This window comes from Lissotriton vulgaris, chromosome 8 (genome assembly GCF_964263255.1).
Source record: "Lissotriton vulgaris chromosome 8, aLisVul1.2, whole genome shotgun sequence".
NCBI lineage: Eukaryota > Metazoa > Chordata > Amphibia > Caudata > Salamandridae > Lissotriton > Lissotriton vulgaris.
In genome coordinates this window covers 686500958-686525906 of record NC_141696.1, presented here as the reverse complement: position 1 = coordinate 686525906, position 24949 = coordinate 686500958, and the positions used below count along the sequence as shown (strand labels likewise).

The 24949-nt window shown below is 42.5% G+C and overlaps 1 protein-coding gene across 1 annotated transcript in view; it reads left to right on the top strand.

Moving 5' to 3' along the window:
- Nucleotides 1–24243, top strand: part of SMS (spermine synthase) — a 706719-nt gene extending 682476 nt beyond the window's left edge. The window contains exons 10-11 of the mRNA XM_086934550.1: nucleotides 2873–2988; nucleotides 20436–24243. Of these exons, the coding sequence (XP_086790676.1) occupies nucleotides 2873–2988; nucleotides 20436–20478 (159 nt within the window). The 3' untranslated portion in view covers nucleotides 20479–24243. The remainder of the gene's footprint in view (nucleotides 1–2872; nucleotides 2989–20435) is intronic.
- The last annotated feature ends 706 nt before the right edge of the window (nucleotides 24244–24949 follow it).

The window sequence follows — 24949 nt, the reverse complement described above, 5'->3', positions numbered from 1 at the left end:
TAAATTTGCAACCCTTTCATCCTCCGCTTTTGTTAATGCAAGAGAAGCAAAGGATAGGTTAACAAACAATAAAAACGTTAAATGCTGAATGCAAACGCATAGCTGCTTTGACAACAATATTTCAAAATTAAACTAAAAGTAAAAAAATCAATTCTGCTGGTGTCTAGCCCTGTGCGTGCTTGATAAACCTCTCAATAATTATATTTAGAAACGCTCACTGGAGGGTTTTGGATAATATATTTGTATATTAAATTTAGAACTAATTTACAGAAGTGATGCTGTTATAAAGAACTGTGCTACATTACAATGTTTTAGAAGGGCCTATCTTTTATCAAAACTTACTGCTACTCTTGAATCTCAATTTTATAAACAACCAAAGCCGACATGCACCGGTTGTTCTAAGGTTTGTTTTTAACTTATTTATTAGGTTATTTACCCATTTTGTTTTTCCGATGGAGACCTGCTGTAACAGTCCTTTATTTTACATTTACCCATTTTTTGGAAGTAACTTCCTCCAAACGTATTAATTAGCCATTAAAATGTGTCATTGTGAAGCTGAACCAAATGCTTCCCCTCCCTCTCTCGCTCTCTCTCTCTCTAGGGAGTGCGGGTGGTGCGGAGTTCTTCTCTCCTCTTTTGGAGTAAGAAAAAATACAGGATTCCACTTTTGTCTAGGGATGCTCCTCCTCCTATTCCCTTATCACCCTAGGAAGCTTCTCCCTTGCAGACTGCTGTATTGGAGCCACCTGAAACCTCTGCTACAGAAACCCCCTGGAAACCTAGAATGTTTTGTCTTCCTGTGTCCAGTCAGGGACAGTTCTTTCATGAGTCTCTTTTGCTCCTCTGAGATCTTTTATGTAAGAGTTGTGAGTCCAGGGCATGTCTTACTCGGGGCACCCAATCAACGGTTGCATGGGACTGACACTGCCTACCTCCATGGCCAGTTAGAGCCTCTCTAAGAACACAACAGACCCAGACTGCTTTGTCTGTTTCTCTATTTAGAGTAAAATGCTGAGTGCAGTGAAGTGGAATGAGGCCCAGAGTAATTACCAGTGGCTGAGATGAATTCAAGCAGTTATCCATTACTTTGTTTTTCACAGCCTGATTATGGGTCTTAATTGTTGCCCGCAAAACGTTTCCTTGAAAGGATTCTGGTCAGCCCATTTGAGAGGATATGTGATAGTCTAGTATAGTTGACCTCATTTCACCTGACATTGCGCCTGCACAGAATTCAGACACATTGTCCTTGGGGTGATTGTTGGCAGAGGTCCTCCCATTACTCTACATTACTCTGCAGGGAAGCCCATGAGACCTTGGACCTCCTTTTTGATAAGGTTCTTTTTTGATTCTTCTACATGCAGTACCTGACCAATTTCTGCAAGGTGGCTTTTTTGGGAGTGTTTCTTCAGAGCTGCACTTTTACAACTTACTGCCTTATTGATGGTCCTTTTGAATCTTTCAACAAAGGCTTAATTGGATTTTCTCACAGTCTAACTGGGACCTCCCTACCCTTGCACAGTTGTCCTCCGGTGCACCTTCCCATCTCTGGAATTTGGAAGCTTTAAGCAGTAGTTTTCATGTGGCAGGTAGCCTACTACTCAGTCTCTTACATTTTTACTGAGTTGCCTGTAGTTTCGTCCTCTTCTTTCATTTTGGACCTGGTTGGATTCTTGGAAAAAGTTGAAGTTTGTTTTCTTCCCTTGCTTAATTTGAGTGTTACTTTTGTTTTTTTCTTGAACTTCCTATTTCTGGGATTCCTTGGTCTGGTCACCTTGCTTAAGTACTTAGGAAGTCATCTGAGAGGTAGCCTTCCCAGGCAAATGTCCTTTGCAAGACTGAGACGACTTCTGTAATTTTTTATGACTTTTGCTCACCCCTTAACCCACAGGGTAACAGCGCCTTAAACAGGAGGGCTGGGGCCTTTTTGTTTCCTAGGCGTCAAAGCTTTCCTTTCTCCACTTTCACTGTTATTAGCCCCAGTCCGTTGGTCCTCTAACTACAGGTCATTCATTTGTTTGGCTCTTCTCCCCCTTATGAAGTGGGTGTAGCACCAGACATCAAGGTTTAATTCAGTGCAGTTCTTCTGGCAGTATCCAGGTTCCTCTTAGTTGCAAGTCTAGATTACCCACTCAAACTGGATCCCTCGCTCTTGTGTTCTTGTAGACGAGATTGCTTGTGGATTTGAGTTGGATTCCTGTCTACATCCTGGCTTGTTGGACAGTTTATATATTACTCCCATGAGCCTGGAGGTGCAGAACAATTAAGTACAAGTTACTCACCATACTCTTGTACCTATAGCACTAAGTGTGCCTCTTTCAGACAAGCCACCTGGCTAGCTTGTTCTTGTGAAAGTAGCCTCTGGCCTCCTCTTTTGGGAAAATTCTACATAGGGATCTGAAAGCCAATAGGTGTAGAGGACGAGGCCTATTAGCAGTTGGACCACATATGTAAGTATCTGTTTGTGACCCATTATGGTTGGCCAGAAATAATCTCCTTACTATGATCTGCCTACTGTGTGTCCTTTGAGTCGGAAGGCAGGGGGATTTGGAACTAAAAGTACAAGAGCTGCTACAGTGGTTTTAATATTTCCTTCTGTATTTGCATGTTGCCTAAGAGTTTATGTGAATACTCCTGTAAGCTGCTCTCTGTTGCTGTGGCACAAAGAAAACTGAGAAGTCTCTATTATTCTATTAGTGGGAAATTCAACTGTTTCGATGTTTAATAACAGATGATGCGAGAGAGCACAGTATCTGAACTGAAGTTCAATCCATGACTAACTTAATTAAGATGCTTCTGTCCAGTGTTACAAACAATTGGATAGTACATTTTTGCCTGGTATTTTAACAAGGTTCTCCTTATGCTTCTCTTACAGGGAAACTGTGTGAACCTGACTGAAGCTTTAACACTATATGAAGAAGAGCTGGGCAGGCTTTATTGTCCTGTGGAGTTTACAAAGGAGACTGTGTGCGTTCCATCTTACATGGAATTGTATCCTTCGTGAGTGTGGGCTAGTAATTCATGTTAATCAAAGGCTGTATTTTCCATTATTTTGAAATGTTTGTTGTACATGGACATTTGTGAATGGTGGGACTGTCAGTTGTCGCATTCCTGTTTACTTTAGATCTGAGAGAAGATCTGGAGAGAGCTACCCCATAGCTGTTTTTGGATAGCCTTTTTTTGACTTTTTGTTGACTTCCTTTTTGAGTCTTGCACTCCTGGTGCGTCAATGATGTCCCAGCGTAGGGCCGGCTTCAAGCTGTGCAGCTCCTGCCATCGGATGATGTCCGTGATGGATCTGTACCTTGTGTGTCTCTGGTGCCTGGAATGCGACCACAACCCGAAGTCATGGTCCGAGTGCTGGGCCATGAACTTGAAGGCTTTCTAGGAGCGGTCCCGAAAGCTGTTGTGGGCCTTGCTCTCAGCTCCGTGTCCCTCTGGTTCCTGTTCGAGAACAAGGTCCCGAGAACGGACGCAGAGCCCGCTATCCTCATCGCATTCCAAGTTGGGGAGTTCAGGTAAGAAGAAGAAGAAGTCTAAGAAGCACAGACATTCTTCGACTTCTCCCCATCAGTCAACAAACGTACCACGAGACTCTGAGCATTGCTGCTCGAAAGCTCCATCCTCTGAGTCTTACTCTGAGACGACTCCACGCCTCCTCACTTTTCTGGGAATGGAAGTGTCTCCTGCTCAGATCCAAAAGTTCTATTAGGCCCTGTACCTCATTTTTGGGCAGCCCGGTTCTGCCCAAGCGGCTTTCCTATGTTCATCCATGGTTCTGATTTGATACCAGGAGCAGGGGCAGCTGAACCCTTTAACTGACCAACTTGAAGACCCCATGGACTGGCGGATGGACCTGGGTCAGGCCAGTGGTTCGGACACCCACCCCTGACACTGGCTTGCTTTCTCCCCCTACCGTGGCTATGGAGAAGGGAGCATCCTACGCCGGTGAGAAGGGCGGCTGAGATCTTGGCCTCTCTTCGGTGGCAGTCAGGACTAACCTCCTGACAAGGTGCTTCAGCCAGCGGCTACCACTTCAGAATCCCTTTTGCCGTTCAATGAAACCCTCACGGATGTCCTTATGGACACTTGGTCTAAGCACAGCACAGGGGCTCATGTTGACAGGACAATCGCCCGCTGCCACTGCCCTGCTCCAGGTGACCTAGCGTTCCTGACGCAACATCCCTTCCCTTGGAGCTTGGTTCTCTAAGCCTCATCTTCAAAAAACACATTCCCTTCTAATCCCCCGATAGGGAATCCAAGAAGCTGGACCATCTTGGGAAGAGAGAGACAAAGCCAAATTCACCATACAATGTGGACTGGACACAACAGACTCACTGGGCAGAAGGGTTGTCTCGTCGGACGCACGCAGCCTAGTTGAAGACATCTGGCTTTTCGGGGGGATGTCCAGTCTACTTTGATGGACATGCCCTTTGATGGCACTTGCCTTTTTGGCGACAAGGCAGACTTGGCGTTTGAGCACTTCAAGGAGTCTCGAGCTACGGCCAGATCCTTGGACCTCACGACTACCACCGTCCCCCTCACTCTGGCTTTCATCCCTTTTGTGGCTATGGAAGGGGCGCCCTGCCACTTCCTGTCCAGACCAGCCACTGAGTCATGCAAGCTGTCCAGCCTCTGCGTGGTCGTGGATGTGGGAACTAGCATACTCGTGGGTCAGGGAGTCAGTGGGCAGGCCAGTCCACCCTTTACACTCTTGCCACTGTCTCCAAACCTTCCTAGTCCGATGTATCAGGCCCATCATTAGCCAGTTGGAGGCAGGATTCACCATCATCTCCTCTGTTGGCCATATGCGTAGAGCCACAAACTTCCACCCACCCTGCATTCCCCAAAGTCTCCTGATAAAAATGGTACCTCACTTGTGTGGGTGGGCCAAGTACCCGCGGCAGGCAAGGGCCCAAAACGTATTGTGGAGACATCTTGATTACCAATCCCAAAACAACCTGTTTTTGCAAGGGGGGGGGGGGGGGGGGGGGGGTCACCTGGGTTTTTGGCCTCGGGCTCGGCGGCCATGTAGGGAAACCTATCAAACCCAGACATTTCTGAAAACGAGATACTCGGGGGAGTCCAGAAAGGTATGGCATGCGTTGATCCCCCAAAGTTTTCCTACCCAGAATCCTCTGTAAACCTCAAATTTAGCAGAAAGGAATCACATTTTCTCATGTTTCTTTGTGGGATCACCTGGCTGACACAAATTTCCCACCACCCAGCATTCCCCCATGTCTCCCGAGTTGGTTTTGCAAGGGGGGTTCTCCTGGGTTTTTGGCCTCAGGCTTGGCGACGATCTATGGAAATCTATTAAACCCATACATTTCTGAAAACTAAACGCCCGGGTCAGTCCAGGGATGTGTGGCTTGGATCCCCCAGTGGTTTCCTACCCCGAATCCCCTGCAACCTTCAAACTTAGCTGATAAAAATCACATTTTCCTCACATTTCTGTGTGGCATCCCCGGTACCGGCGCAAAAGTCCTATCACTAAGCTATTACCCCCATCTGTCTTCCGGGAGGCAGAACAACTTTTTTGGGGGTAGGAGGCATTAGCATGACCCTTCTCGGCAGCCCCTAGCCCTATGAATACAAAAAACAACATAATCCCTGGTGCCTAGTGGGCTTTCTGCCCCCTTCGGGGGAAAGATCAGGCTCTATTGCCCCCGTCTGCTTCCTGGGGGAGTCAGAAAGACTTTGGCTAATTTCTTTGAGTGGTGGGGGCATTGACTTGCCCATTCTGGGCAGCCCCACCCCTACACATAATAAATAACATAATTCCTGGTGCCTAGTTGGCTTTCTGCTCCCTCCGGAGGCAGATAAGGTGCTATTGCCCCCCATCTGCCTCCCGGGGGATAGAAAGACTCTGGCAATTTGTTTGGGGTTGGGGGCATTTGCATGCCCATTTTGGGCAGCCCCACCCCTACGTATAAAAAAACAAAACAATCCCTGGTACCTAGTTGGCTTTCCGCCTCCCCTCCCCCTCGGGGGCAAGTCAGGGGCTATTGCCCCATCTGCTTTCTGGGGGGCAGAAAGAATTGACTTTTTCGGGGGGTGGGGGAATTGGCATGCCCATTTGGGGCAGCTCCCACCCCTATGTACACTTAAAAAACAATCCCTGGTGCCTAGTGTGCTTTATGCCCCACCTGGGTGGCAGATCAGGGGCTATTGCCCCATCTGCCTCCCAGTGGGGGCAGAAAGACTGTGCAATATGGAGGGGGCATTGGCATGCCCATTTTGGACAGGCCCTACCCCAAAATCTGCTCTATAAATGAATCCCTGGTGCCTAGGGCGCTTTCTGCCCCCCCTTCATTAATGATGAATTAATATCCAACCACACAAAAATAAAACAGGCGTATGATGAGGACTGATTGTAGGACCATGTCAGATGCTGCAGAAATGTTCAGAAGGTTGAGGGCTCCTGGATTTCTACAATCATGTGGATGTCATCTGTGGCAGTGAGGAGTGCAGTGCTGTTTCTTGACTGTTGTTGGGTCTGAGGCCTGACTTCCTGTAGTTGAGGAGCTACCGGTTGCTGAAATGCTTGTTGAGGCATCAATTGATGAGCTTCTCTAAGTTTTTGGACTGGTGTGTTTAGAAGGAGCTTGGCCATGTTTGAGCAATACCTATTGTAATAATTTGAAAAAAGGCCCAGAAATTGCGCACCCCAGAATGTGTGAAATATTGTATTGAACGGTTACCCTCCTTGTGAAATGCCTTTTTGAATGAATTAAAATGGCATTTGGCCTTTTACACGGAGGAAAAATGGAAGGCAATAGAGATATTCACATCCTAAAACATGAAAGTAATATTTGAACTTCAGAAGATAGGTTCTCAATGGCAAATCATGTATACAAGCTTAACAGAATTTAGAAGAAGTACATTTTCAAATAATCAAAGTAGTTGATAAAGGAGATGACAATTATTTCATCAACAAGTGAAAATAATTGGATACGTCTGTTAAATATATTGGTGCCCAATCCATTGAAAAATGCTTTTATATTTAAGAAACAATCTATTTAATACAATTCAAATAACATGGAAAAGTAGGCAAGAGAGGATAATAGCACATTAAATGATTCAGTCTGCTGAACGGCACCGTAGCCACCATCAAGTACAACAGAGAAAGAAAACAGACTGCAGACAGAAATATTAAAGAAATGGCTCATGAGTATTTGCATAGTATTTGGGAAAGAGACATGTTGAAACTTAATGTCACTATCATGTGAAAATAACTTGATAGGACACTTTCACTTTGGAAACAGATTTGACATAGAACAATGGATTTGAAATGCCAGTTGTAAACCAAAAAATACACATTGATTATAGGTTATGTTTAGCTATGGTTTTATAGTCTTTTAGCCATATTTAGCATTTCATTAAAAAAAAAATACGTTTATTTGCACTTGATGCAGGGGATTCCTGACCCTAAAATGTACTGAAATGTTGTGGATATTTTACAGAGGTCGAATTAATGAACTATTGAACTTATCTGGAAATACTTTATTGAATATTGGTTATTGTTAATACATTGTTGATTCATTTGATGAACAATACATTTAAAATAAATGTCTTCAAAATGCTGAATTCATTTAGAAAACTTTAATTGATGACGCATTAATGGAGAGTGTTTACATTATTGGAAAATGTCCCATATGTAAAGTTCTCCCTTCCGGTTCTGTGAATGAGTGTAGATGACATGTTCATACTGATACAAGCCCAGTGATGTCAAGGATCTCCAAAGTAACTGATATAACTTGATAATGCACACTGTTAAAAAATGGGTGTCTCTAGTTGGCAATGGCTTGCACCTTTGTCCAACTAGGGACCCCTCTTCCTAGTCAGGATAAGGGAGTTACACTCCTAAAATAACCCCTGCTCTCACCCCCTTGGTAGCTTGGCACGAGCAGTCAGGCTTATCTTAGAGGTAGTGTGTAAAGCATTTGCACATAACCAACAGTAATACAGTGTAAGCACTACAAAGAACAACACACCAGTTTAGAAAAATATCCAATATTTGTATATACTTAAAACAAGACCAAAACGATAAATAGCCACAGTACAGTACTTAAAAATCTTCAGTTAACAAAATAACCTTGAAAAACAGTTTGTTGATGTCAAGTGAGCAAACAAATTCAATCAGTTCTGGATGACTGCGGCGTCGCGGGCCAGCTACGGTGTCAGGAAGACCCACAAACAAACAGTACCTTTTAGAAATGCAGGATGTCGGCGACCTCTTGTTGAGCGTCCGAAAGCACGGCGCCCGCAGGCGTCTGATCCCGAAGTCGGTGCAGGAGTCGCTGGGCCCTCGAAGTCACACGCGTTGCAGATCGAGCTCCTCTCTGGTGAAGTCAGGAGCGCTGGCGCTGGCAGACGTCGGGTGCTGCAGTGCCAAGTGCAGCGGTGCAGCGTGCGGTGCCTCCAGGTCGCGGTGCGAGCAGCAGTTCGGTGGCGGCATCAGATGGCATAGTCGGTGAGACCAGGGTTGCGGTGCGAGAGGAAGGCGGTGCTCGTCACGGTGCAAGCAGCGGCGTCATCGTTGCTGAAGAGCTGTTGTCGGCTGACAAACTGGAGTCTATGGCACCTGTGTCGGTAGGCCAAAGGTGCGGTGCGGGATGAGGATGGTGCGTCGCGTAACTTTATGAGCATCGTCGTCGGTGAGACCACGGTCGCAGTGCGGTGTTGTGGCCATGCCCTCTGCGGTGCCATCAGGACACGGAGTCTGCAGCGTCGTCGTCAAGTTGCTTTTCTTCTGTTGCAGCACAAAACACACAGTTCCCAGTGCTGAGGGCAGAAGAGCTTGAAGTCTTTGCTGTTCCTGGGACTTCTTGAACAGGGGGCAAGCTCTATCTCAAGCCCTTGGAGAAACTCACTAAAGTAGATTGCAGAAAGGTCAGTCCAATCCTTTCACTGCCCAAGACAAAAGCGGGCTCTGCAGGCACATAGCAAAGTGGTAGTTCCTCCTCACAGCCTCTCCAGCTCTTTTTCTTGGCAGTCTTCTTGATCCAAAAGAGTTCTAAAGTTCTGGGGTTTGGGTCCCAATATTTATACCACCAAATCCTTTGTCCTCTGAAGGCAGAGGGTCCTGTACTAGTCCAAACCAGTTCTGGTCAGTCTTGGAGCATGTTGTTTACAAGACTCCTGCTTCTCCTTTTGACAGTATAGGTCAGGGACATCAGATGCACCACAGGAGGTGGAGCCAGCATTGTGGAAGGCAGGCACAGCCCTTTTCAGGTCCCAGGTGCTCCCCCTCCCACCACTCTACATGTAGATGGGTCTATTCAGCCCTGTGCTGACTCACCCTGTCTCCTGGAGCCACCCCAGCACCTGTCACTTACAAACCAGATATGCAATACACAACCTAGCAGAGGCAGGCTTGATGGTTAGGCAAGAAAATACCTACTTTCTAAAAGTGGTATTTTCAAACACAATGGTAAAACCAACTTCACTAAAAGATGTATTTTATCATCCTGAGTTCAGGCATACTAAATTCGTTTTTCTACCATGTTCCCTGAGTCAGTTAGGATTATAAGATGTTACAATCAAACTGCCCATTCTGGCCTATGGGAATCGGTAGCCTTGCAATAGTGACAAACAAAATTGTCTGTATTTGACTATCAGGACATGCCACACACACCAGGGCATGCCCTACCTTTCACACACAATGCACCCTGCCCACAGGGGTACCTTGGGCCTACATTAGGGGTGACTAACATGTAGAAAAGGGAAGATTTGGGGACTGGCAAGTAGGTGCACTTTCCAAGTTGACATTGCAGTCCCAGACTGCACACAGGCTCTGCAATGGCAGGCCAGAGTTGCACTTTACGGGCTGTTTGCGTGGGTGGCACAATCCAGTGCTGCAGCCCACAAACAGCATTTGATTTATGGGGCCTAGCACGCGCAGTGCACTTGACTAGGGACTGACACATAAATGAAATAGTCAATCATGGAAACAGCAATCCATAACACATTTTACTACAGGACGACTTGCAATTTACCACTGGCCAGCTCGAGAAAAGTGCTCAGAATCATTACACCAGCAAAAACTGAGTCAAAATCGGGAGGTCAGAAAGCAAAAACTCATGGGAAACACACCAAAAGATGCCATGTCTGACACACACGTACTGATATTTACTTTATAGTTTATAGGTTAGACCGGGCATCTTTGGCATGTTTTCCCCTGTTTTTTTGCTTCTGGCCTCCTGTTTTATTGACTGTGTGCTGCATTTTGTTCAGGGCACTTTACCACTGCTGAACAGTGCTAAAGTGCAAGTGTTCCCTGTATAAATTGTATTGGTGATTGGTTTACCCATGATTGACATTTTTGATTGACTAATAATTATCTAGTGAAGTGCACCAGGTGTGCCCAGTGCCTGTAAATCAAACGCTACTAGTGGACCTGCAGACATGTCTCAGACATGCCACTGCAATGTCTGTGTGTACAGTTTTAAACTGCCATTTCGATTTGGCAATGCACCCACTTGCCACATCCAAACCTTCCCTTTCACTACATGTAAGTCATGTCTAAGGTACGCCCAAAGCAGTCCCATGGCAGGATGCATTGTATTTAAAAGGTAGGACATGTACTGTGGTGTTTAACATATCCTAATTGTCCAATACTGCTAATTTAGTTTGTCATTATTGCAAGGAACATCCCTCCCCTTGAAATATCTTTTAAGTGTAATTTCCCATTGGGAGCAGATGGAGATTTAGAGTTTGGGGCCTCTGAAATCACCATTTAAAAATACATCTTTAAGCGAAGTTGGTTTTTAAACTGCATGTTTAAAAATGTCATTTTTAGAAAATGGGCATTTTCTTTCTTAACCATTCTGTGCCCTTTGTCTGTCTGTAAAAAACACATCTGGGCTGGCTCACAGTTGGGCTATTATGTATTCACTCTAGACAGTCAAACAAAGGGAGCTGAGGTGTGCCTTGCATAGCCTGATGGCCCATCACCAAGCTGATTCGCCTTCTTGCTCTAGAGTGGTGGTAGGAGTTGTCACTGACACCTAAATAGAGCTGTGCTTGTCCTCACACAAAGCTGTCTCCCCCACTCCTTGAAGTGTGTCTAGAGCCAGGTCATGGAAAGGCAGGGTCTTGTGCTCTACAAAGACTTTTCTTTGAAGTGTGCCTACTTCAAAGGCAGAAAGGGGTATAACTATTGGACCTCTGACAACCCAAAATCAGAACACTTCTGGACTAAGGACATTCTGCCAGGAAGAAGAGCTGGATGTTGTAGGAGGGACTGCCACGCTGCTTGTTGCTTTGTTGTGCTGTGCTGTGTTGCTGCTTGCTGCTTTGATTGAGGCGAGCAAGAACCAGAGGTACACCGAGCACTAATACAATTCTACAAAACTATAAGTACATTAAAAAAGAGAGAAGGAAGACAATTGGATATGAAAGGAGACTCACTGAAAAGCATAATGAATGCTCTTTAATTCAGAAAGAAGAAGAATTGCAACCAATCAAGATCCTGAGGAGAACCCAAAAGGATAAGAGGTTCAGAATGCATCAACTGACAATCTTGGGGAGTGTTTCCATTTGATTGAGGCCTTCCTGAGCTAGAGTGGTGGGAGGAGTTGTCACTGGCACCTGAATAGGGCTGTTCCCGTCCTCACTAAAAGCTTCCCCCCCCCCCCCCCCCCCCCCTGTAGCATGTCTGGATCCAGGTCAGTGAAAGGCAGGTTCTTGTGCACTTCAGAGACTTTCCTTTGAAGTTTGCCTACTCCAAAGGCAGAAAGGGGTATAACTATTGGACTCCTGACACCTCAAAATCAGAACACTTCTGAACAAGGGACATTCTGCCAGGATGCAGAGCTAGGTGCTGTAGGAGGGACTGCCACTCTGCCTGGTGCTTTGTTGTGCTGTTCTGCTGCTTCTGTCCTGAAAGTGCTTCCAAGATTTTCCAAGGGTTTGTGCTTGCTTGCCTCCTGTTAAGAAGTCTCCGGGTCATCAAAGACTTCACCTACCAGTGCCTGGGCTCTTCTGCTGAGAACCCTGACTTGCCAAGTGGTGCCAATTCCAGTTCTGGACCCTTGGAAGTGTAACCTGATGAGGAAATCCGCGCATCGAGTCTCAGCACACGTTTTCTTGACACAGCACCTCCGTGCTGTTGAAAAATCTCTGCGTCTTAACCACCGGGTCACTGGCGTCCATGACACCCACTCCAACTCCGACGCAGGCTCTGCTTAGTCGCTGAAGAATCAACGAATCACCGGCTTCTTGGCTGTGAAATCTATGCAGCTCCTGAATCTCCACCATTGCATCGATACATGCAAGTCTGGATTTTTGACACTTCGTCCCTTGATGCCATCTCTTTATTGGCGTGGCTGAGGCCATGTGTCCGGAGGTCGGCGCATCACCTTCCCTGACAGTAAGGAACCAATGCATTACCTCGTCTGACAGTAAGGAACAGATGCATCATTTCCCCTTCCTAGCAGTAAGGAACCGACTCATCACGTACCTTGCAGAAAGGAACTCACGCATCACCTCTCCTGGGAGTAAGGATCCGACTCTTCGCTTTGCTTTTCTGGCCCCTCACCTGCGCCTGTTTCCGTCTGTGAATTTTAGCGCATCCAAGGTACTTTGTGCTAAAAGAAACTCATTTGTAGATTTCTTTGGATGGACTTTATTTAACCTTTGAAAAGTGATATCTTGATAGTGTATGTTGGGTTTGTGTTGTTTTGGTCTGGTGCTAAACTGGTGTGGTCTCTTTTGGTTGTTTTTTCACTGTGTTACTCTGTGTGTATGTACAAATGCTTTACATATTACTTCTGAGATGAGCCTGACTGACGTTCACCTCCTCTGCAGTACCTCCTTAGTGCAGGGGATGTGAACGTCTCTTCTTGTGGCAAGGGTGCAAGAAATCCTCCTACTTACATCAGAAAGATGCACTTTTTGGAAAACATCAGGACTTGAGGGAAGAGCTTCCATATGCGTAAATACAAAGTCCTCTCATAATAAATACGTGTCCCCAGGAGATCCTTTCTTGGAGATCACTGCAGGAATGCCATCTCCAGTCAGACATCAACTCAGTAGATGCCAGGGACTTTAAGAGCGAGGAACCTCCCCCTTGGCAAGGGAAAGACAATGTTTCTGCCCCCAGGGAGAGACAGACTGGGTGGCTTACCCCTCACTGCTAGCCCATATGTCAAAACTACAAATAAGGAAATCCCGATGTACGAGGCATGTATGGCTGCAAATACACATTCTAAGCATAATCCTGCTGTCTTGTTTTGGGCTAGACTATGTGCAAGTTGTTTTTCTTCGAAGAAAGTCTTTCAAGTCATGAGGTATGTTGACTACTCTGGCTGGTAAAGCGCATGGTTATTAGCTCCATTATTAGATTGTTTTCTTCAGCCGTCTGATTCAGATGTGTGCTCCCTCTCAACATTGTTGTTTCCTAGTCATTATGCCTTAATGTTGGTATTGTTTTCGATTGTGGTTATTTCTAGATCTACATAGATTGCTCGTTGACGTCAATTTCGATGGAGAAATTCCAGTCAACGAGGCCCCTTAGGGCCTTCGCCCTTCGGGATAGTTCTCGATGTCTTGCCAGTGCCATGTCAATCCGGGGATGGCATTATTGCCCTTCCATTTCTGCCACTAGTGCCATGCCAAGTTTCCATGCACCGACCAACATCAGAAGTGTAACTTGTACCACTCTCCAGAACACCAAGAAGCTACTTGTGAGGCCTGCAAGTCGTTCCAGTCCAAAAAGATGCTGCGTGACCGACGTGCTTGGCGGCTCGAGATGTCCCGCAGCAGTGCCATAGATACTCCGGACCTCTTTGGTTCCAAAGATTTCCAGCAAGAGGCCCTTGCCCAATGGCAGATGAGGGCACCCTTTCTCATGAAGACAGCTCGGGATCCAAGCTGAAGATCCAGGACCTTCCACCAGGCCAGTATGTGAGTACTGTGCCCCCTCTCCCTGTCATAGCCACAGCAACACATCTCAAAGGGTTCGCCCATCCTGTTCCGACCGACCAAAGTCTTCACGTGGGCCACCACCACCCTCGGGCCATGGTTGACACAGAACAGCTGCATTGGCAATGCCCAGCCCGGCGCAGAAAGATCAGCAAAAGACTCATGCTCACCAACCATTGGACTTGAGCTGAACCTCGGTGTGGAGCACCAGCACCAATACCTCGATCAATCTTGTTGCCAAAAGCAACCAGTTAGGAATCAAGATCCTCTGCATCGAAACTCACGTTGTTGAAAACTACTTTGGAGCCACAATCCTACTCCTTCTCCAAACACAATCTTGGTTCTGAACTTGTGGAGCCCATGCTTCAAAGGTTGCAGGAAGAATTTGACTCCAGACAGAAACACCTGTTCATACACCCAGACCCTGGGTGTATTCTCCTCCTCATCCTGTGGCACAGTCTGCCTAGATGCAATTGAGATTTGAAGAACTTTGGAGATACTGATCCCACCAAAGCACAGGGAAAAAGCGGATAAGGCTACCAACCCACCACCCCTCAGCCCACCACCACGCACACACTTCTCTCCACCTTCACCTCCTGCAGAGATGCAATATTCTCCACAGGGTTCCATCCAGGCTTTTAGGGAACACAGGGATGACTGATATCAATTCTCCATTCCATCTCAAATTTACTTGTGGGACACGTATGATATACACCCATCTGCAGAGACAGACCCAGGTCTGTATCTGGCAATGCCTTACCTCCAGATGATACCCTACCTATCACAACATTATAGGTAGGCCCGCCAATTATCACATGGTTCATCTCCACACCAAACCACTGGAGGATGACTTTTTATTTGTGACCCTTTCCTTCAACCAACGCTCGGCACAATACCTGCCGATGCTGAAAGGCATGATGTAACATACTCCAAACATTTTCAAGGACCCAGTCAAGGCATGCGTCATTACTGTAATGGTCGATAAGAAATACAAACTGTCCCTTACCGATTCTACATACATAAAGGGCTAACTACAACTTGACTCTTTAGTGGTTGCAACAGCAAGGGAAAAGATAAATTCACAAACATCTGGTGAGGCGCCCCTACCAGATAAAGAAAGTAAACAAATTGATGCTGCGGGCTAGAGAGTGGCTGCCCAATCTGCTAACCACTGGAGAATTCACAACCGCTTTGGCATCCTCTCCTGTTCGACAGAGCCTACTGTGATGAAATGGAAGGGCTCCTCCTACATTTCACAGAAGAATATAAAAAACGGACATATGCGATTGCCTCGGAGGGCAAACTAATTAAAATACCTCTATGTGCTGTGCTCTTGACACCGCTGATACCACCTCTAGAGGCGTTAACATTAGTGTTCTCATTTGACGACATGCTTGGATTAGGGTCTCAGATTTTACACCTGAAGGGAAGCGAAATATCCTTGCACTTCTCTTTGATGGAGAACACCTCTATGGTCCTGAAGTAGATATTCTACTTGATTTTTTTTTAAAAGAGAACGAAATGGCCAAAGCTATGAGGGCGTTGCAGACACAGCAAGTATTTCCCATTGTTAAAAATAAAATCAGAAAATTACATTTTCTGCAAATTGGCTATTTTCTTGGTTCCCTCCACAGGAAACCAGAAATCCTACGTACTTTTAGAATCTAAGCGCAGAGATTGTAGCAGCGGACCCTACGATGCCGCACCTAAAACCCAGTTCCAAAAGAAGTCTGTAAAGTTTTGTGCCGCCAACCCCGACGTCAGCTGCTAATTGACGTCGCTGTGCTTTCCAGATCAAAAAGTACTTTGTTTGGTTTTTTATGGGGGCGCACCAAGAAAAAAGTCCAGAAAGATAGTCACTTGTGTATATAGAAAAGTTATTTATTTGTTTTTGTCCATTCTTTTAAAAGCAATCACCGTGCACTTTACAAACAAATCAGCCAACGCGTTTCACTCCCTACCAGGGAGTTTCTTCAGGGCTGAAATCAAAGTAGATAAAAAAAAAAAAACTTCCATGAGTTTTACATATCATAAATCCTGTTCCTAAACACACTTTGTCATACATATTTTATATTTACTCTGAATTAAAAAACATATTACAGATAATAACTCACACTACAAAAGAAGATACAGTACCTAATATTAGAAAGACAACTAGAGCCACAGTACAACGTATCAAAATCCCAGTGCTAAAATTACAACTTTTCTTGCATGATACCTTCTCATTTCATAATCATGTGTTTCCGATACCTGTTCGACAATGCCTTCTATCACACAAGAAATCACAATTCTTTGACAAATAAATAATGTAAAAACACGACAAGATTTTTGTATCAATCCTCATTCCAACCTGTGTGGCCATGGAAGGAGGAAAGGAACAAACTGCACGGCAACACAGAAGAGAAAAAAGAGTGACCAAACTATATTTAAACCTAACAAAAAAAATACTAATAATTCATTACGGTCTATCATATCCTGAGACAACTTTACACTTTCACACGATGTAATCCATGACATCCAACAATAACTTGGTTGCCCAACTCATTAATTCGTCAATGGTTGCAAAGGTCGCAGGTAATGATAGAAAACAAACACCAATAAGGAAAATTACAATGAGTAAATATAGATTGGGGTGAGTGAGGCAGAGAAAGGAGAGAGAAAACAGAGGGAGGTACCTCTACCGGAAATAGAAACAATATCTATTCAGGCTAGTTCAGCTAAACCAGCCCTTGTCATAGTATACATTTAGCTATGATGGCTATTAAATCCAAACCTTATCATTCTTCTAAAGCGAATACTTTGTATGTTACTAATCTTACCGACTAGAATTTTCACCGGAAACGCACGTATGGATCCTCCAGATTTATAAATCGAGTTTGTATTTCTTGTTCCTGACGGTTGAATTTTCTATAAATAAAGAGATCATGCCATATCCGTCACTAATTCTACAAGCATTTTATAATTGGAGGTTACAAACAATAACTATTCTGTTTAAAAGGCCTTAAACTGATGTACGACTTTTATCCAGTTTGATTAAAAAGTTCAAGAGGCATCAATTAATATCAACCTATTATTCTTATTTCCCAGTGTACATGATTCAAGTGTTCATATATCGCCCGTTGTACTAACCTACTTGTCCTTGAAATTGAGTCTAGGTGTATTCGATTTCGTTTTTGATAGTTTCTAAAAGTCTTCAAACGACCTATATAGGGATAGGGGGAGATGATATCATATCCCTCAGAAAATATTATAAACCGTTCCCAAAATAGTTATAAGCTGCCTCATGCCTACCTGATGGTAGGGACAATATAGAATCCCCTATTGGTGACGTCTCACGTTCCGGTGCTTAGAATTTTGGCAAGGGAAGTCGGGTCACTTCCTCCTCCCACAATCGTTTGTAGGTTCCGAAGTCGTGAACCTAATATGAAAGAGCAACAGTACTAAATAGAAAGTCCCAAAATATATTGATGAATGAAAAGGTATAAATGAAAAATAGTGGTGAACAGTGTCAATATGTCTCCTTAGTTGGAGACCTGATGAAAAAAACCTATTATTAAATAATTTTGTTGACAATAGTTTCGAATTCCTAGCGACTGGTGGTCAAATGACCTAGTCCCAGCTTCAATTAGCCTTCACACTATCAATGTTATACTATACATGTATGTCCACCATGCGTGTCCCAAGTTTAGGTACAATATGGACTAATAGCAAAAACTGACATTCCTTAATAAAGACATTAAAAGGTACATAGAGAGCATGTGATATATGTTGATTCGATCGAATTATGTGACAATTGCAATTTTCGGTATAAAAACAAACATACTTAGTATGTACCTTATAATGTCTTTATTAAGGAATGTCAGTTTTTGCTATTAGTCCATATTGTACCTAAACTTGGAACACGCATGGTGGACATAAATGTATAGTATCACATTGATAGTGTGAAGGCTAATTGAAGCTGGGACTAGGTCATTTGACCACCAGTCGCTAGGAATGCTGGGAATTCAAAACTATTGTCAACAAAATTATTTAATAGGTTTTTTTCATCAGGTCTCCAACTAAGGAGACATATTGACACTGTTCACCACTATTTTTCATTTATACCTTTTCATTCATCAATATATTTTGGGACTTTCTATTTAGTACTGTTGCTCTTTCATATTAGGTTTACGACTTCTAAACCTACAAACGATTGTGGGAGGAGGAAGTGACCCGACTTCCCTTGCCAAAATTCTAAGCACCGGAACGTGAGACGTCACCAATAGGGGATTCTATATTGTCCCTACAATCAGGTAGGCATGATGCAGCTTTTAACTATTTTGGGAACGGTTTATAATATTTTCTGAGGGATATGATAATATCATCTCCCCCTATCCCTATATAGGTCGTTTGAAGACTTTTAGAAACTATCAAAAACGAAATCGAATACACCTATAATCAATTTCAAGGACAAGTAGGTTAGTACAACGGGCGATATATGAACACTTGCATCATGTACACTGGGAAATAAGAATAATAGGTTGATATTAATTGATGCCTCTTGAACTTTTTAATCAAACTGGATAAAAGTCGTACATCAGTTTAAGGCCTTTTAAACAGAATAGTTATTGTCTGTAACCTCCAATTATAAAATGCTTGTAGAATTAGTGACGGATATTGCATGATCTCTTTATTTATAGAAAATTCAACCGTCAAGAACAAGAAATACAAACTCGATTTATAAATCTGGTGGATCCATACGTGCGTTTCCGGTGAAAATTCTACTCGGTAAGATTAGTAACATACAAAGTATTCCCTTTAGAAGAATGATAAGGTTTGGATTTAATAGCCATCATAGCTAAATGTATACTATGACAAGGGGTGGCTTAGCTGAACTAGCCTGAATAGATATTGTTTCTATTTCCGGTAGAGGTACCTCCCTCTGTTTTCTCTCTCCTTTCTCTGCCTCACTCACCCCAATCTATATTTACTCATTGTAATTTTCCTTATTGGTGTTTGTTTTCTATCATTACCTGTGACCTTTGCAACCATTGACGAATTAATGAGTTGGGCAACCAAGTTATTGTTGGATGTCATGGATTACATCGTGTGAAAGTGTAAAGTTGTCTCAGGATATGATAGACCGTAATGAATTATTAGTATTTTTTTGTTAGGTTTAAATATAGTTTGGTCACTCTTTTTTCTCTTCTGTGTTGCCGCGCAGTTTGTTCCTTTCCCCCTTCCATGGTCACACAGGTTGGAATGAGGATTGATACAAAAATCTTGTCGTGTTTTTACATTATTTATTTGTCAAAGATTTGCGATTTCTTGTGTGATAGAAGGCATTGTCGAACAGGTATCGGAAACACATGATTATGAAATGAGAAGGTATCGTGCAAGAAAAGTTGTAATTATAGCACTGGGATTTTGATACGTTGTACTGTGGCTCTAGTTGTCTTTCTCATATTAGGTACTGTATCTTCTTTTGTAGTGTGAGTTATTATCTGTAATATGTTTTTTAATTCAGAGTAAATATAAAATATGTATGACAAAGTGTGTTTAGGAACAGGATTTATGATATGTAAAACTCATGGAAGTTTTTTTTTTTTATCTATTTTGATTTCAGCCCTGAAGAAACTCCCTGGTAGGGAGTGAAACGCGTTGGCTGATTTGTTTGTAAAGTGTACGGTGATTGCTTTTAAAAGAATGGACAAAAACAAATAAAGAACTTTTCAATATACACAGGTGACTATCTTTCTGGACTTTTTTCTTGGTGCGCCACCTAAAAAACCAAACAAAGTACTTTTAGAATCTCCAGTATGTGGGGAAAAAAGGACACACATTTGTCCGGGTACCATTTGTTTAAAAGAAAGAAACGTTTGGAAGACTTTAGAGTGAAATGCCCCAAAAAACTTCAAAAAAGAAATCAGCACTAAGGGGTGGAAAAACCTCAACAGTTAAGAGGTTAAAGAACAGTTTTGGCATTATTGCCATCATTAACATTTAGGTTGTGAAGTGAAGACTGAGTACCATTTAGCATTTGAACTGGCATCTTGTAGTTTAACCATAAAGTTTCCCTCAAGTTGTTTTTTAAATGTTTTTTTTAATAAACATATATGGTTAGGTGATATCCCAATTTCCTGGTCTAGGTCTTTTCCTGAGCATAGACATGCATTAAAGAGTTGGAGCACTCAATGAGAATGTGTGTATTAATGCTGTTTGCTCATAAAAACCTTAGTTTTGGCATATTATCTTTGCACTTATGTATTACAAAATAGAAAAAAAACTAAATACAATTACCTGTCAACACACATGGTAGTGATTAGGCTCCTTGCATGTGTTGCACTCTGTTGAAATCACTACAACACAAGGGAAGTATCTTAAGCGGACGCAAGAGTGTAATTAACATTTCACCTTCATTATACTTTTTGGGGTTTGCAGGATTTAGGTTTTTCCAATTTCATGTTGTTATATTCTTTGATGTGCTTCATGCACCCATTGTTTTTCCTTTCCTTAACATTTACTTTCAGATGGGTGTTTTACACTGTTTGGAAGAAGCAATGTGATTCCTGAGGAGGCGGCATACACCAATTGATCCTGCGCAGTAGTACACCTTTGCCCTGTGCTGCATGATTGCATCGTGAAAATATATACTCTTGATCATCCTGAAAACTAACCTTGCATTTTGATTGTGAATTCCTTACCTTTTTTATGAATATTTTTTATAGTTTTAATTTAAAAAAAAAAGTGAAAAGGAAAATTTACATTTTGATGAGATGGGACTTTTTTGTTCTGAAATGTCAACTCATTGACGATCTCGGCAGCAGATCTAGAGCTGCTAGATGCACTGGACCTCTAGAATGTGACACTTTTTATTAATAGTTAGTTTTTAATATAGGTCTTTGCATAGTGTGGAAAAGCAGGACTTCTTGAGTAAATAACCCCTCAGGGCAGGATTTAGCCTTCATCTACTCTTCCTTTAGTAGCTTTACTCTGATTTTCATTTCCAGACTTTTGGTGCTTTTAAAGGCCTAAGTAACTTTTTGTATTGAACAAACAGTGCTTCCATTTCAGACGAGATAGAGTGCAAGAAACAAGATTTTATGTGCATATTCACATTAGGCTAGTCTTCCTTGTTTGTTTATTTGCTTCCGTTTATCTGGTGAAATTTGTAGAAAGTGTATGGTGGGTATTGGAAAGGAAATGTAGAGGGTCTGTCATGGCAAAGAGAAATTGCTCCTGTTATTTCACACTAGTTTATTAGGTTTCAGAATTCATTAATATTGCTAAAGATGACAACCTCAAAAGCTATCACTTATTAAATTAAACACATTTGTTTTTGATGGTCTGTGTTGATCATGGTAATAGCTATTAAAGAATGCTCCTAAGGCTTCTGTGTAACAGTGGCAGTGCACTCGAGGTTCCCAATTATTTTTCTTACACCACATGGCTGTAAAAGTTGGGGCCCAAAAATATAAAACCAAGATATTTGAGGTTTTTTTCAGTTTTCATAAAAGCCTCTAGCACCCTTCTTAAATTTCTTGTGTTACAGGGAATTTTTTATCATAAAGTGAGCAAATCGTACTCTGTGTAACATGTCTTCCACTAAATGGTCATAGTCAAAATAATCATTTTAAGCACAGAATATCGATTGAGGGGCTTTTTCTCTAGCCTATCTTTGCGGCACGTGGAATGGCTAGGATTTTACTGCTATGGTCGTAACAGCATCCACTCTTTCCCTTCAGTATATGCCTTTGGAGCACATTATACCCACACAACCACACACAAATTCCTCCATTGGAGTTAAGTGCATAGAAGAGTAAATTGCTGTGCTGTTGATTTAGATTAGGTTTCTTTTGTGCTTTGACCTGTTGAACAAATGTTCCATAATGGAAAGTGCCAGTATAGTTGCTGTCCATATTTCTTCAAGTACTTTTCTTGTCATTATTGATCATCACCAATAAGAAGACTTTGATTTAAAATGGTTTGTTTTATCTTTTTAATATGTTTATCGGGAATTGTACTTCTGACACTTTAACCCAAAGGTTACACCGCATTTGTACGCCACTAAAATGTGTAAAAAAGAAAAAAACAGGGCAGGAAGGGTGCTCTTTCACTCTTCCCGGAGAACAAGATTCTGTTCCCTAATCTGTGCATTCAGCTTTGGTGCTGTTGCGTGTTGGGTGAAAGCAACCAGAGGATACTCAACACTGCATGAGAGACAATCAAGAAATGTTTTGCTTATCCCAGGTAGCATAAATACATTTCAATTCCTGTTTCAAGTAGATAATAGTTTGAAATTACCTGGGCTTGTCTCCTTTTTTAAAATTTATATCTGCCTGCAGTAAAGCAAAGCAGTGCCCAAGCACCATGTCCAAGGTTGAAGCATTATAGTAGCATAGAACCTTAAGCAAAACATTGGCGTGCAACAAGTCCTCCACTTTAGGATATGATACCTTTGTGACAATTGTTGTATGAGAGTGTTTTTCTGACTACATTAATCCGAAGAAACAGCTGCAGGTAATTTTGATATACCATCATTTGTTCCTTGTTTTTGCTTATCAAACTGTACACCTGATAATTCTAGTCTCGAAGACCTCTGGGGATGTGGGCAACTGCTGCACTTGGTCCCCGCCTGCCCTCAAACTTCAGTGTAGGGGGAGCAGATAAAGCTCCCACCAGCTGAAGTAAATGAAACTCTGCCCTACTGCTGCCCTCACATCACTCCAACCCCCGCCCCACCATTTACCTACAAAAAAGCACCTGCATTTAAATGTGTGCAGATTCAAGTTTTTCAAGTTTTTTAAGTCTCTCTGAAGCAGGAACAATCCGAATTATACCCATTATTTACGGGTCTGCATGTTATTCTCAATTTAATTTCAGGGAAAATAATTCATAGTTAATTTACAAGGCCAGAATATCTTATTCCAGTCCTGATATTTCACCCTGGAGTTAAAAGGGAACTCTTAATGGAGACCTTTGTGTGATCCCATAGATGATCAGTTTTTTCATGCAGCTTTTCCAGGTCACCATTGTGGTACCTTCAACTCAGATTTGCATAACTTTGCACAACATGTTCCTGAGTTTGTGGACTTGATGGTGCCAGGTACCCACGAATGGGCTATTTTGAGAAGGTATTTCTCAACCATGCGTTATCAGAGCCAAATATAATTTTATGTCTGTCGTCCAGGGTTTACGTGCTTTTCCTTTTGAATGAAAAAGGATACAAAAGCAGCTAGAGGAGAGGTAGGTTTAAGTAAAAGGGAATTTTGGACTTGTTTTTTCCAGACCTTCAAATTAAGCATGAATCCTTGAAATTAAGCAGCAACATTTTATTGCCTGTGCAAGAGCAGATCTGTGTACATGGTTTTGAATTGTTCTGTTCAGGTTCTGTAGGTGCTCTGCTTTATAAAATATAGAAACTTGATTAAGTGGTTTTACAGTATTGGGTCAGCAATTGTGAAACATCTTAAATTTGCTGTACGATGGGAAGAAACATTTTCAGAGAAGGAGATGTTAAGGCAAGCTTTTAACTACTTTTGCACTCTACACCTGTCTTAAATTAAATTTGACTTTAGGCAAAGGTTACGATTGCAAGAAATTCTTCGAGGCATTTTGCTGTTCGAAATGCATTTTAAAGCATTCCGAGAGTGCACTATTGATAAGTAACACTTGAGCAAAAGGTGAATTTAGCTTAAGTGGTGCATGCCATTGTGGGTATCTATCCAGGTATAACACTCCATCAATCTTTACTCCAACTCCCTTTGGAATATTTGGGAAAATAATAATCGCTGTTTGAAAACAAATAAGTAATAGTGACCCCACTTGTTCAATGTACACATATTCATGTTACGGTCTGGTCTTTTTTGGACCAGCATGTTGCTACAGATGCCTCTCAGTTGAGGGGACCGTCAAAATTTGGTTTTTAGAAAAGGCAGACAGTACACCTAACACTGGCATTTTTTTATTTTATATTTACTGCTGATGAACATTTTAATGGTGTTTAAAATAAAGCGCTGTCTTTCAGTTTTTGTTTATTTGCATTGTGTATTGAAAAAAATATTTGAGGTTGTGAAACATGTCCACTGAAACGTGGTGTTTTTGTGTGTCTGATAGCAGCACACACTCGATTCAGAATTGCACACACAAATCGACACCAGCTGCTTATTGGCATGTTTTTGTGATTCTTTGCACTAAAAGCTGCTTCGATTGAAAATGTGATGACGATTTAAATCTTTACTGCCTGCAATTTGACTTGCTGAAAGAAGACTGCTGGCATTGTATCTACTGCACTAGTGCATTACCTATGTTTGAATAAAGGTACGCTCTAAAAACTAATGTTGCAAATTGTTTTATTTATTCATTCTGCCCATGTTCAAATAAATTGTAGGTAGGGTATTTAAGGGAGCCAGGTTACCAAAATTATTAGTGTCGCCCAGATCATATGAAGAGCCTCTCTGAGGCCTAGCATTGTCCACAGGGGTAATGAGACCTGTGACATCAGAAGTAATGTTCCCCACAACCAGCACCGAACACTGAAGGTGACTTCTGTCTACCTCAACCAGACTGTGAATCATTGTGGGCAATGTGCAGGTACAAGAAATTAAATATAAAAGTAATTTTGCTACACATTTTGTTAAATTAGATGTAAAATTGCTCCTTCAATAAGCACACAGAAAGGGTCTTTATATTTGTCAGAAGTCAAAATAGGTCAAATTAAAACATCTTCAAAAGTATATATTTACCTTGTTCAAGAGGATAATTTACCTTGTCGGTGTAGCATCCTCCCCAGCCAGGGTACACGCCAATGACTATTCCATACACAGAGTTTAGTTTTGCACGTCTTTATTCATCTGTTTGTAACTGCAAACTCAACATTCTAAACCAGCCTTCTATGCATTTCGCTCTAACACTTACATTAAAGTCCTACATAGTCCCTCAGGAGCCAAAAGGGTTCCATTATTTCTAACACACAGTACACTACATCTCCCACTTTGTTAAATAAAATGTTTTTTAAATTGTGCAAAATAGATAGACATACACA